Source organism: Mustelus asterias, chromosome 1, assembly GCF_964213995.1.
Source record: "Mustelus asterias chromosome 1, sMusAst1.hap1.1, whole genome shotgun sequence".
Taxonomy (NCBI): Eukaryota; Metazoa; Chordata; class Chondrichthyes; order Carcharhiniformes; family Triakidae; genus Mustelus; species Mustelus asterias.
The window spans coordinates 5,485,311-5,499,606 of NC_135801.1; the positions used below are offsets into that span (position 1 = coordinate 5,485,311).

At 45.8% G+C, this 14,296-nt stretch overlaps 1 protein-coding gene across 1 annotated transcript in view; it reads left to right on the forward strand.

Moving 5' to 3' along the window:
* stpg2 (sperm-tail PG-rich repeat containing 2) overlaps window positions 1-14,296 on the forward strand; it is a 364,377-nt gene that overhangs the window by 169,796 nt on the left and 180,285 nt on the right. Inside the window, exon 11 of the mRNA XM_078225153.1 lies at window positions 10,106-10,259. Coding sequence (XP_078081279.1) covers window positions 10,106-10,259 — 154 coding nt within the window. The remainder of the gene's footprint in view (window positions 1-10,105; window positions 10,260-14,296) is intronic.

The following is a 14,296-nucleotide window of genomic DNA, read 5'->3' on the forward strand; positions in this document are numbered from 1 at the left end:
GGTCCACAGCACAGAAAAGACCCTTTGGCCCATCGTGACTGTGCCAGTCAAACAACCACCTAACTATCTCAATCCCATTTTCTAAATGTGCTCCTCGTAGCACAAATAGTTTTAACATGCAGTGGTTCTTATGTCAGCAACATTTCAAATAAACAAAGCAATGAAGGTGTGGAAACAGCTTTATCGAGAAACAGAAGTATCTGACAAATGAGAACCATTTAGTGCTCAACTATCTGATAGTGAGGCATAATGTACAATCTATTGTTGCTTTATGGCTTCACATAGAGCTTTAGCTTTCTCTTCAGCTGGCTGTCGTTGCTATTAAATGCCCGTCCTTTCAGATCATGTTGCCATTAACCCAACTCTAAATGAGGAGCTTAATGAAGTGTACGCAGCAGCAGAGTTTACAGCGGCCCATTCAATGGGGCACAATATCCGAGGGTTGTCGACAAGCCAGTTTTGAATAGCGGCAGGCGGGAGGACATCTGTATCCTTACACACACTGGGGACACAAGCATTAGGACAGGACAATTCTATCGAGGCTGGTTACTGAACAGCCTCTTTGTGTGTGAAGATAATAGTGTTTACAAGGAGTACACTTCAGTATTCCCTGTGGGCGTTCTGTCCCTCAACTGTTGAATATGCCTTGTTAATCCTCGTTCAGCTGGGGGCCATAATTGAACATTGCTGATTTGACTATCTTCTTGAATATGTTATTCACTGACCTGTTCTGTTGAATTGCATTGCATTAAAAAACACACAATTTCCAACCCTGTTCAATTTGTATGCACGAGATACAATGATTTTTATCCATGCCAACGCTGCCTCTGGATTTTACAATTCCAATGTTCTCCCTGCCAACCTATATTCCACCCTCCATAAACCTGAACTCATAGGGCGGCACAGTAGCACAGTGGTTAGCACTGCTGCTTCACAGCTCCAGGGACCTGGGTTCGATTCCCGGCTTGGGTCACTGTCTGTGTGGAGTTTGCACGTTCTCCCCGTGTCTGCGTGGGTTTCCTCCGGGTGCTCCGGTTTCCTCCCACAGTCCAAAGATGTGCGGGTTAGGTTGATTGGCCATGCTAAAATTGCCCTTAGTGTCCTGAGATGCGTAGATTAGAGGGATTAGTGGGTAAATATGTAGGGATGTGGGGGTAGGGCCGAGGTGGGATTGTGGTCGGTGCAGACTCGATGGGCCGAATGGCCTCTTTCTGTACCGTAGGATTTCTATTTCTATGGTAGAAAACTCTGCTACCTGCATCCTAGCTCAGACCAAGTTCCATTCAGCTATCGTCGCTGACTGACATTGGCCCCTAGTCCGGAAACTCCTCAACGCCAAACTCTCATTGTTCTTTTCAAGTCCTTCCATACTCTCACCCCTCCCTATCTCTGTAATCCTCCCCATCGATTGAGAAAATTAAAGCTCCTAGAGCTTGGTGCCTTTCCAGTGCTGACCTCTTGCTCATCTCCAATCACAGACCATAGCTCAAGCGTGTAGAAAATGATTTGATTTGATTTATTATTGTCCCATCTATTGGGATACAGTGGAAAGTATTGTTTCTTGCGTGCTATAAAGTAAAAGTAAAGTTTATTTATTAGTCACAAGTAAGGCTTACATTAACACTACAATGAAGTTACTGTGAAATTCCCCTCGTTGCCACAGTCTGGTACCTGTTTGGGTCAATGTACCTAACCAGCGCATTTTTCCAGCGCATGTGGGAGGAAATCCACGCAGACATGGGGAGAATGTGCAAACTCCACACAGACAGTGACCCAAGCCAGGAATTGAACCTGGGTCCCTGGCGCTGTGAGACAGCAGTGTGAGGCAACTGTGCCACCGTGCCACCTTATACAGACAAAAAGTACCGTTCATAGAGTACATAGGGGAGAAGGAAAGGAGAGGGTGTGGAATGTAGTGTTAGAGTCATAGCTGGAATGTAGAGAAAGATCAACTTAATATAAGGTAGGTCCATTCAAAAGTCTGATGGCAGCAGGGAAGAAGCTGTTCTTGAGTCGGTTGGTACATGACCGCAGACATTTATATCTTTTCCCCGACGGAAGAAGGTGGAAGAGTGAATGTTCAGGGTGCCTGGGGTCCTTGATTATGCTGGCTGCTTTTCCACGGCAGTTGGTCCTAAACCCTGGGATTCCCCTTTACAAACCTCTTCACATCTTTCTGTGCACGAGGGGCCCGGTCTGGTTGTGCCACATCCTGTGAGATGATTCACAACCCTCTGAGTGAAGAAATTTCTCCTCATCTCAGTCCTAAATGGCTGACCCCTTAGTCTGCACCCTACCCCATCCAACCCCCTGCGCCCCCCCACTCCCCCCCAGCTCTAGATTCCCCAGCCAGGGGAAACATGCTGCCAACATCTCGCCCCCTCAGAGTTTGATATGTTCAAATTCAATCACCTCTCAATCTTCCAAATTTTGAAGAGTATCGGCCTAGTCCACTCAATCTCTCTTCATAGCATTGAGGTCTTTGCCACCAATGTATCATCTTCTTAATGATGCACCAGTCCATTAACTGATCCAATTGGACTGCCTGATACCAGCATAGGTCTCAGGTGATGTAGCCCAGTGATAATCTCGTTACGTACTCCCGCTATTAGCCAGTTCTGACTGATGTCTGTGAAAGTCTGCTGTCGAGTTTAGCGGACCCTAATCTAATACAGCCACTGACATTTGTTCTGTCAGATTACATAAGACAGGACTAAAGGGGCAATCAGGCGTAGGGGCTTTCTTGAGGCTGCATCTTTGACAAGGTACTGACAGGGCAGTTGGGGCCCACAGAGACTGCGTAGCTTCTCCACCCCAAGTGGCTCTGTAATCTGATTATAAACAGGAATTAATCGGTTCCACTGTCCCAAGCCCATTGTTCCTCTCTTGCGGTGACTGAACCTCTCAGATGGGAATGAATGTGACTTTTTTTAATCAGCTGGAAATTGTGTGGGGAAGGATAGGGCAAATGAGAGCAGAGTGAACCATTCTGACACCAATTCTTGTATCAGATTATATGGATGAACCAATTTTCATTTACAAATTTATTTTTAGTTTTACAGGCAGCAGGATACTGGAATTAAAAAAAGTATTATGCTTTAGTCAACCGTCTGTGCAGGAAATTAACTTAACTTATTATTGATGGTAATTTTTGAACTGTTTTTCATGGGGTCATACAGCATAACAGGAGGCTGTTCTGCCCATTACATCGGTGCCTGGTCTGTGAAAGAGTTACCCCGTTAGTTCCATTCCTTCCCCCCCCCGCCACCCCCACAACCACTGCAGCTTCCCACAACTCTGCAAATGTATCCTTTCCAAGTATTTATCCAATTCCCATTTGAAAGTTATGATTGACTCTGCGTCCAGTGTCCTTTTGGGAACTTCCGATAACTTTCGAAAACGGTACCAAAGTCTGAGGTCACGTACCAACCTGCTCAAGAACAGCTTCTTCCCTGCTGCCATCAGACTTTTGAATGGACCTACCTCGCATTCAGTTGGTCTTTCTCTACACCCTAGCTATGACTGTAACACTACATTCTGCACTCTCTCATTTCCTTCTTTATGAACGGTATGCTTTGTCTGTATAGCACGCAACAAACAATACTTTTCACTGTATCCCAATACATGTGAAAATAATAATAAATCAAATCAAAATGTATTCCGGATCACCACAGCTTGCTGGCTTGCTCGTGGTTCTTTTGCCAAAGCAGTTCTGATATAAAGTTATCAATCTGAAATGTTAACGGTGATTTCCCCTCTCCGTAGACCCTGTCAGACTCACTATTTCCAGCATTTGTTGTTCTTGTTTTAGGTTCTTTTGTCAGACACTTCCAACCTCAGCGTCCCCTGGTTACCAACCCTCCTCCAGGTACCAAGCCCTACGAGGGTGGTGGTGACCATGGACTTCCATTGGATTGCTTTGATTTGATTTGATTTGATTTGATTTATTATTGTCACATGTATTAACATACAGTGAAAAGTATTGTTTCTTGCGCGCTATACAGACAAAGCATACCATTCATAGAGTACAGAGGGGAGAAGGTAAGGTGAGGGCGCAGAATATAGTGTTTCAACTGATAGGGGGTAGAGAAAGATCAACTTAATATAAGGTAGGTCCATTCAAAAGTCTGATGGCAGCAGGGAAGAAGCTATTCTTCATAGAATCGTAGAATCCCTACAGTGCAGAAGGAGGCCATTCAGCCCATTGAACCTGCACTGACCACAATCCCACCCAGACTTTATTCCCATAACTCCGCATGTTTACCCTGCTAATCCCCCTGACACTAGGGTCAATTTAATATGGCCAATCAACCTGACCTGCGCATCTTCGGACTGTGGGAGGAAACCGGAGTACCCGGAGGAAACCCACGCAGACATGGGGAGAATGTGCAGCTCCACACAGACAGTCACCCGAGGCTGGAATTGAACCCGGGTCCCTGGCGCTGTGAGGCAGCAGTGCTAACCACTGTGCCACCATGCCGCCCGAGTCGGTTGGTACGTGATCTCAGACTTTTGTATCTTTTTTCCAATGGAAGAGGAAGGTGGAAGAGAGAATGTCCATGTGCGTGGGGTCCTTAATTATGCTGCTGCTTTGCCGAGGCAGCGGGAAGTGTAGACAGAGTCAGTGGATGGGAGGCTGGTTTGCGTGATGGACTGCTTCGCTCCCAATCCTTTGTTCGTCCATGATTATGCTTGGCAAAGTACTGGAGTGGTTCACCCTTCTGCAGTGTGGCCGGCCAGGAAACTCTCCCACTCTTACTGCCCACCACCAATTGTATCGGAAGGATTTACAGGCTGGTAATCAACCTGCTTGGACACTTTATGAATGCATCTTCCTTGATCACTAAGTCCTGGACTGGGACTTGAACCTGGAGCTTTTGGCTCAGAGTAAGGGAGACTACCAAGACATTCCCTTTATTTAAAGACTCGTTCAAAACCTTTCATCACCTTGATTATGTCAGCTCTCAAGTCAAAGACCTTCATAACTTTAAACACTCCAATCAAATCTCTCTATTGCCTTCTCCAGCCTCTCCACGTAACTAAAGTTCCTCGTCCCCTTCCTTAAATTCTCTCCGTGCCGTTTCCAGTCACGGAGCTTGTGCCCAATCTTGAGGTTAATGCTTTCATTCTGAAGGCCGTACCCTCCAGGACAAATGCCCCGTGATAGACTGGGATGTTTGTGTGTCATGACCTTAAGGAATATCATTTATACCCGGCAGCGTTACAACATTTTAAATTGGAAGCAAGAAATATTCAGTGATTCCTGGCTTCTCAGAATTCTGTCATGAATAAAATAACACATGACACCGGTTCGGCTGATTTAACTCCTGGATAAAATTCTGAAATCACTCAGGTTTTATGCAGAGGAAGAGCTTTCCGAATCTCGAACTTTATAAATGAAAATAGATTTTAAAATTTTTATGAAGCACATTTCATTATGTGGTCGATTGGATAGTCTGTACAACTGCAGTTCTGATCATTAATTTAACACTCGTTTTGTCAAATCAAAAATGGATGCTTCAGCATTGACTATCTGGGTTCACTGATGTAAAAGAAGAGGGCGGCATGGTGGCACAGTGGTTAGCACTGCTGCCTCACAGCGCCAGGGACCCGGGTCAATTCTGACCTCGGGTCACTGTCTGTGTGGAGTTTGCTCATTCACCCCGTGTCTGCGTGGGTTTCCTTTGGGTGCTCCGGTTTCCTCCCACAGTCCAAAGATGTTTGGTTGATTGGCCATGCTAAATTGACTCTAGTGTCAGGGGGATTAGCAGAGTAAATGCGTGGGGTTACGGGAATAGGGCCTGGGTGGGATTGTGGTCGGTGCAGACTTGATGGGCCGAAGGGCCTCCTTCTGTACTGTAGGGATTCTATGAATTATTTGAGCTCTTTTTGTACCTGTTCTTGCCTGGATTTTACCCTCCATTCTGAGGGTGGAGAATTGCCAGTCGCATTGTCCAGGAGCCAGGGTCACAGTGGGGTGAGGCAATCTGACCCCCTTCCGCTGTCAATCCGGCCAGGTCGAGTGGACCCCTTGGGTGCACAATGCAGCTTCATCTTGGGAAGAGATGGCTGGAAGTAGATAATCCCCTGCCCTCCCCCACTCCCTCCTTCCTGTCATACCCTCCGTCCTACTGAGTTACTGCAAAGGAAGATTGAGATTGGAGTGGGGATAGAAGTGGGGACAGAGATAGAAACATAGAAGATAGGAGCAGGAGGAGGCCATTTGGCCCTTCGATCCTGCTCCGCCATTCATCACCATCATGGCTGATCATCCAACTCAATAGCCTAATCCTGCTTTCTCCCCATAACCTTTGATCCCATTCGCCCCAAGTGCGATATCCAGCCGCCTCTTGAATTTATTCAATGTTTTGGCATCAACTCCTTCCTGTGGTAATGAATTCCACAGGGTCACCACTCTTTGGGTGAAGAAATGTCTCCTCACCTCCATCCTAAATGGTCTACCCTGAATCCTCAGACTGTGACCCCTGGTTCTGGACTCCCCCCACCATTGGGAACATCCTCCCTGCATCTACCCTGTCTGGTCCTGTTAGAATTTTATAAGTCTCTATGAGATCCCCCCTCATTCGTCTGAGCTCCAGCGAAAACAATCCTAACCTAGTCAATCTCTCCTCATACATCAGTCCCGCCATCCCCGGAATCACCTGGTAAACCTGGGAGTGGTGGGGTTATAACGATTACTCATCCACTAATCCCCACTTCCTATACCCCAGAAATAGCGAATGTTACCTCCTTTATATTTCTTCATTCGCTACTTCTTCCCTCATGACCAGGCTCTCTCCCTCTGTCTTTGCCTCTCTCTGTCTCTCTCGCTCCCCTATGCCTTTGTTTCTTTCTGGCTCTCTCTGTTCTGTCTGTCTCTCTGTCTCTCTTTGCCTCTCTCTGTCTCTCTCTGTCTCTCTTTGCCTCTGTCTCTCTCTGTCTCTCTCTGTCTCTCTCTCTGTCTCTCTCTCTGTCTCTCTCTCTGTCTCTGTCTCTCTCTGTCTCTCTCTCTGTCTCTCTCTCTGTCTCTCTCTCTGTCTCTCTCTGTCTCTCTTTGCCTCTCTCTGTCTCTCTCTGTCTCTCTTTGCCTCTGTCTCTCTCTGTCTCTCTCTCTGTCTCTCTCTGTCTCTCTCTGTCTCTCTCTGTCTCTCTCTCTGTCTCTCTCTCTGTCTCTCTCTGTCTCTCTTTCTGTCTCTCTCTGTCCCTCTCTCTGTCTCTCTGTGACTCTCTCTCCCCTATGCCTCTGTTTCTTTCTGGCTCTCTCTGTTTCTGTCTGTCTCTCTGTCTCTCTTTGCCTCTCTCTGTCTCTCTCTGTTTCTGTCTGTCTCTCTGTCTCTCTTTGCCTCTCTCTGTCTCTCTCTGTTTCTGTCTGTCTCTCCATTTGTCACTCTCTTTTTCTGACTCTTTCACTGCCTCTTTTTCTCTCTATTTATTTGTCTCTGTCTCTCTCACTGCCTCTCTCTCTTTGCCATTGTCTGTCTCTCTCTGTGGCTCCCTCTCTCTCGATGTCTGTCTGTCCCTATGTCTCAGTGTGTGTCTCTCTCTCTTCCTTTATGTGTCTTCCTCTGCCTCTGTTTTTCTCTATTTGTGGCAGAAATCTCCGACCTCCCCCATGGCTGGGATTCTCCAGTCCTGCTGCAGTGAATGGAGTTTTGGCTGAGTGCCAGATCCTCCCTTCTCGCTGGCAGTGATGAAGGGGTGAATGGGATTGGAGAATCTGGCCTTGCACGCTCTCTCTCTCTCTCTCAGCCTCTCTTTTTGCCATTGTCCTTCTCTCAGTATCTCTCCCTCTTTCTCATTATCTCTCTCTCTCTCTCTCAGTATCTCTCTCTCTCTCAATAGCTCTCTCTCTCAGTATCTCTCACGCTCAGTGTCCCTCTCTCTCTCAGTCTCTCTCTCTCAGTATCTCTCTCTCTCAGTCTCTCTCTCTCAGTATCTCTCTCTCTCTCTCTCAGTATCTCTGTCTCTCAGTATCTCTCTCTCTCTCAGTACCTCTCTCAGTATCTCTCTCTCTCAGTATCTCTCTCTCTCAATAGCTCTCTCTCAGTATCTCTCTCGCTCAGTGTCCCCCTCTCTCTCAGTCTCTCTCTCTCTCTCAGTCTCTCTCTCTCTCTCAGTCTCTCTCTCTCTCTCTCAGTATCTCTCTCTCTCAGTATCTGTCTCTCAGTATCTCTCTCTCTCAGTACCTCTCTCAGTATCTCTCTCTCTCAGTTTCTCTCTCTCTCTCTCAGTATCCCTCTCTCTCTCTCAATATCTCTCTCTCTCACACATGAGCCGCATGGTAATTATCAGCTGATCAAAATTAAATAATGTGTTTAAAATTTCTCCCTGTACCGACCAGTAATTACAAAGTGCAATTCACTGAGCAACATTAATACAAATTATATTGTGTGTGTGTGAGTGAGTGTGTGTGTGTGTCTGTGAGAATAAATCTAACAGACTTTGCCAGCAATTATTGAATAAGAAAGTGACTTTTAGTTTAAAGACAAATCATTGATTCTGCACGAGTTTTGCTATTTTGACAAAGTGGCAATCTAATCAGATGGAATAATATTTACTGCTTCTCTCTATAGTTGGTTCCATTTCCAAACAACAACAACTTGCTTTTATATAATATAGTCAAAGACACTTTACAGTTGATACTGAGTTACAGAAGGAGCCATCAGAACTGGTGATGATCAGTTTGGTCAGAGAGGTGGCCTTTAGGGAAATGAGGGGGAGAGAGGTGAAGAGGCAGAGAGGGAGTTCCAGAGCTTGGGGTCCAGGCAGCTGAAGGCACCTGTGGTCGACTGATTTCAATCAGGAATGTACAAGAGACCAGCACTGGAGAAGCACAGAGATCCCGGAGGGTTGCAGGACTGGGGGAGGTGACAGAGATAGGGAGTGGGATGAAACTACAAAGAGGTTGAGGAATTGCTCAGTTGGTGGCCAATGTTAATCAGTGAGGGCTTAAATTAAAATTCCAGGATTGAGATTGATAGGCTTTTGCAAGGATTATGGAACCAAGGCAGGTAGCTGGAGTCAAGATACAGATCAACTGTGATCTATTTGAATGATGGAACTGGCTTGAACATACAAGAACTAGAAGCAGGTTAGGCCACCAGGCTCTTCAAGCCTGTCCCACCATTCAATACCATCATAGCTGACCTATGTCGGCCTCAACTCCTTTTCTGTACCATTTCCCCATAGCCCTCTATTCCTCAATCTATCAAATACTTATCCACCTTCACTTTAAGTACTTCCAGTGATCCAGCCTCCACCTCCCTCTGGGGCAGAGAATTCTGGAGATTCACCACCTTCTGTGAGAAGAATTATCTATGCGCCTCAATTTTAAATGACTGGATTTCCTCCAGATGCTCCGGTTTTTTCCCACAGTCCAAAGATGTGCGGGTTAGATGGATTGACCATGCTAAATTGCCCCATAGTGTCAGGGGGATTAGTAGGGTAAATGTGCAAGGTTACAGGAATGGGTGGGATTGTGGTCGGTGCAGACTCAATGGGCCGAATGGCCTCCTTCTGTACTGTAGGGATTCTATGATTCTTTGACTGGCCCTTTATCTTGTAGCGATGCCCCCTTGTTCAAGACTCCCTCTGGTGAAAACATCTCACCACCTACCCTGTCAACCCCTCCCAAGATCTTAAATGTTTGAATAATCCCTCACTCTCCTAAATTCCAAAGAATACAGACCCAGAGGGGGGAATTTTCCTGTCCTGCCCGCCATGGGAATCGTAGCGGGCGGGCGACGGACCATGCAAAGATCCGTTGACCTAGGGCGGGATTTTCCAGTTTTGGGCTGGAAAATCCTGCCCAGACTATTTAGCATCCCTTGATAGGACAACCATCTCATCCCAGGAATAAGCCTGGTCAATCTCCTTCACTACCACCAACGTTACTACATCCTTTTTTAGGTAAGGGGACCAAAACTGTCTGCAATATTCCACATGAGGCCTCACCAACACCGTGAACAATTGCAACAAAACCTCTTGAGGGGCTAAATGGCCTCTCCCTTCTTCCGATGTACACTGTCATTTCCATAAAGTTAATTGTAAAGGGAAATGTGTTTTTTTTTCCATATGTGTAGCTAAGTGTCTGTTGTTATTTCAGAATAATCCAGCACCAGGTTCCTATGACGTACACCGTTCCTACGAGAGAACTCAAGGCAGGGGACAGTGTGCTCCAAGCGAATTTATGTGCAACTCTTTCCTCACTACGGTACCAAGGAACGTCAAAATAGCTCGACAAAGTGCAGACAAACCTGGTAGGTGTGGGGGCGGGTTACGTGTAACGTAATTATTTAGTCTACACTTCACCTACTGCAGTTACTTGTGTTCTTGGCGCACTCCATTCAGTGAATCTCCCACCTCCATTGGAGCAAGGATCAATATTGCTACTCTTCCTTGAGTACTTGACAGCACCATTCCAGACCATGTTGGCTTTGCCTGTTAGATTTTCATTTCAAAGTGTTGGAAAGTGGGATCTGTACCCAGTTTATGTTCTTCCCGACGATGAGTCCATTGTCAGAGGCATCAGTTTTTTTTGCTTAAAGTATCTGGTGTGAAAGACATCTTTTTGCACGCTTTTCATATTTACGACTAGTGTTCGAAACCTAAAGGGGCAAAAAAATTCATCTGGGTCCATTTTCAGATTGGCCTGAAATTGGGCCTCGTTAGTGCCCAGGCTGCCAGTACAAGTGGTGCTTTCGCAGGATGTGAATGTCAGCCTCTTTCTCCCACTGGCAGTAGCCCCGAAGCTTGGGGATGGGTTGGGGTGGGCAGCAAGGAGAGTAGGGAATAACTTTACTCACGATGACAGTGAAATAACTGCTCCGACTGGCTTTTGTGAAAATTTGCATGAGAAACATTTGCTTTTATATGCACCAGCTGAGGAGTCCTTTTTGATTTGATTTGAGTTATTATTGTCACATGTATTAACATACAGTGAAAAGTATTGTTTCTTGCGCGCTATACAGACAAAGCATACCGTTCATAGAGAAGGAAACGAGAGGGTGCAGAATGTAGTGTCATAGCTAGGGTGTAGAGAAAGATCAACTTAATGCAAGGTAAGTCCATTCAAAAGTCTGATGGCAGCCGGGAAGAAGCTGTTCTTGAGTCGGTTGGTACGTGACCTCAGACTTTTGTATCTTTTTCTCGAAGGAAGAAGGTGGAAGAGAGAATGTCCGGGGTGCGTGGGGTCCTTAATTATGCTGGCTGCTTTGCCGAGGCAGCGGGAAGTGTAGACAGAGTCAATGGATGGGAGGCTGGTTTGCGTGATGGATTGGGCTACATTCACAACCTTTTGTAGTTCCTTGCGGTCTTGGGCAGAGCAGGAGCCATACCAAGCTGTGATACAACCAGAAAGAATGCTTTCTATGGTGCATCTGTAGAAGTTGGTGAGAGTCATAGCTGACATGCCAAATTTCCTTAATCTTCTGAGACTTGTCTGCTCCACTTGTCCAGCTTGCTGGGGGGGGGGGGGGGGGGGGGGGGGGGGTGCTAAATAGAATCATAGAATGGTTACAATACAGAAGGAGGCCATTTGACCCATTGCCTTCATGCTGCCTCTCTGTATCAGCAACTCAGCAAGTCCATCCCTTTCCCTCCAGGCTCAAAATCCTTCAGAAAGCCTCAACTGTATCTGCCTTCAGCACACCCCCCGTGGAACCATTCGCACCTTTACCATTCACCTTCAATCCATGTCCTCTGGTTCTTGGTGTCTCTTGTAATGGGAACAGTTTCTCTAAAGCAGAAGCGAAGCCTTTTTCTTTGCGTATGGAAGGGACTCCACGCTTGACTTAGAGGCTACACAACCCAGCAGGAGAGGTTTTCCAGTTGTCCTTGAGGCTGCAGGATCTTAATTATAACAATCAGGCCTCATTGCACCCATTTTGTGCCCTTAAAAAGGGAATACTGAGGTCCAATTCTACCCAAAAAGTGTAAGTTAGAATTGCCTTGGGGTGAAAGTTAAATACTCATCAGACCCTTAGAATTGTGTTGACCCAGAGGCTATTCTGAATGCATGTTTCAGTGTCACATCTAGATGGAATAATCAGAAATATGTCTTTTAGACAAGACATCTATTTTGAAAAACCATGTTTGTGTCAAGGTTCAGTGGTAATGTTAATGCAAAGCAGCGAAAGTAGCAAAAACCATTAGTCGCATTGCAAACACTTAGCCGCTGCACAGTGAGGGGTAGTTTAAAGAAATCATATTAACACTGGCCTATCTAATGACAGTTTGTAACAACAGTTACACTGGAGCAACACACGGAGAAAAAAAGATCTTTAGCAATGCGGTTAATGTAAAACACACTCTGAATGTTGGAATGTTGCTGCTTCCCAGGCTAAAGGTTTTTGCTTTAAGTCCAATCGACGCTCTGTCCACATAATTATTGTAGTTTGCAGAATTAAAATCTTTCCTTGGTCAAACACATTTGCATATTGCTGAATATAGAATTGGACAGCATTTCAGAAGAGCAAATAAAACAATAAAATTTTAATTTATAATATTCCTTAATACTGTATATGTAAGAGTTGTAACCTGGTTCAGTTTGATTAATACTGTACCTGACCATTAATACTGTACCTTACCTCACATTAAGTTGATCTTTCTCTACACCCTAAATATGACTGTAACACTACATTCTGCACTCTCTCGTTTCCTTCTCTATGAACAGTATGGTTTGTCTGTACAGCGCGCAAGAAACAATACTTTTCACTAGATGTTGATACATGTGACAATAATAAATCAAATCAAATCAAAACCAGTCTTATAAATACTGTGGCTACAAGAACAGGTCAGAGACTAGGAATCCTGAAATGAGTAATTCACCTCCTGACTCTCCAAAGCCTGTCCACCATCTACAAGGTACTAATCAGGAGTGTAATGGAATACTCCCCACTTACCTGGATGAGTGCAGCTCTAACAACACTCAAGAATCTTCACAACATCCAGGACAAAGCAGCCCCGCTCGATTTACACCACATTCACATCTTAAACATTCACTCCCTCCATCACTGACACACAGCAGCAGCCATGTGTACCATCTCTACAAGATGCACTGCAACAACTTACCAAAGCTCCTTCAACAACATCTTCTGAGCCCTCAACCGCTACCTCCTAGAAGGACAAGAGCAGCAGATACCTGGGGACACCACCACCCGGAAGTGACCCTCCAAGCCATTCACCATCCTGACTTGGAAATATATTACCATTCCTTCACGGTCGTTGGGTCAAAATCCTGGAACTCATACATAGAAACATAGAAGATAGAAGCAGGAGGAGGCCATTCAGCCCTTCGAGCCTGCTCCACCATTCATCACGATCATGGCTGATCGTCCAATTCAATAGCCTAATCCTGCTTTCTCCCCATAACCTTTGATCCCATTTGCCCCAAGTGCTATATCCAGCCGCCTCTTGAACACATTCAATGTTTTGGCATCAACTCCTTCCTGTGGTAATGAATTCCACAGGCTCACCACTCTTTGGGTGAAGAAATGTCTCCTCATCTCCGTCCTAAACGGTCTACCCTGAATCCTCAGACTGTGACCCCTGGTTCTGGACTCCCCCCACCATCGGGAACATCCTCCCTGTCTAATCCTGTTAGAATTTTATAAGTCTCTGTGAGATCCCCCCCCCCGATCCCAAACAGCACTGTGGGTGTACCTACCCCACATGAACTGCAGCGGTTCAAGAAGGCAGCTCACCACCGCCTTCTCAAGGGGCAATTAGGGATGGGCATCAAACATTGGCCAAGCCAGCAATGCCCACAGCCCGTAAAAGAACACTGGATGTTTTAAGTTCTATTACAGCTGATAAGAAGAGCAGAGAGAGAACACTCGGCAGACATCCCAAGCAGGCTTTATAAGACAAGTTGTAAGAGTCAGTCCAGTACAGGCGGAGGGGATGGGCAGACACTTTCCAAATAACCTCTTTGAAGTACGTTCTTCATCCTATTTCGCTGCACAGTTGCGATGGTGAAGCATGAGGTGTTCTTATGAATTGTTGTTCTGACAGTGCTGGGAATGTGACGGTGCCTCATCTACGGATTGCTTCATTCAAAATGTATTTCCTTTAGAAGGAATGCCTCCCCCTTATTCCAGTCATTGACTCCGGATGATATTGTTCCTGGTAAGTGTCATCCACAAGTGAACCAAAAGCAACCCTGTGCCTTGGGAGATTGAAGTGAACTTACGGCATTGGTCTAGAAGAGGCCATTCAGCCCCTTCAGGTCATTGTTTCCACTGGGTTAAGAGGAATCAAATTCTATCAAAGTATGAGAGATGATAACTTTGTGTAA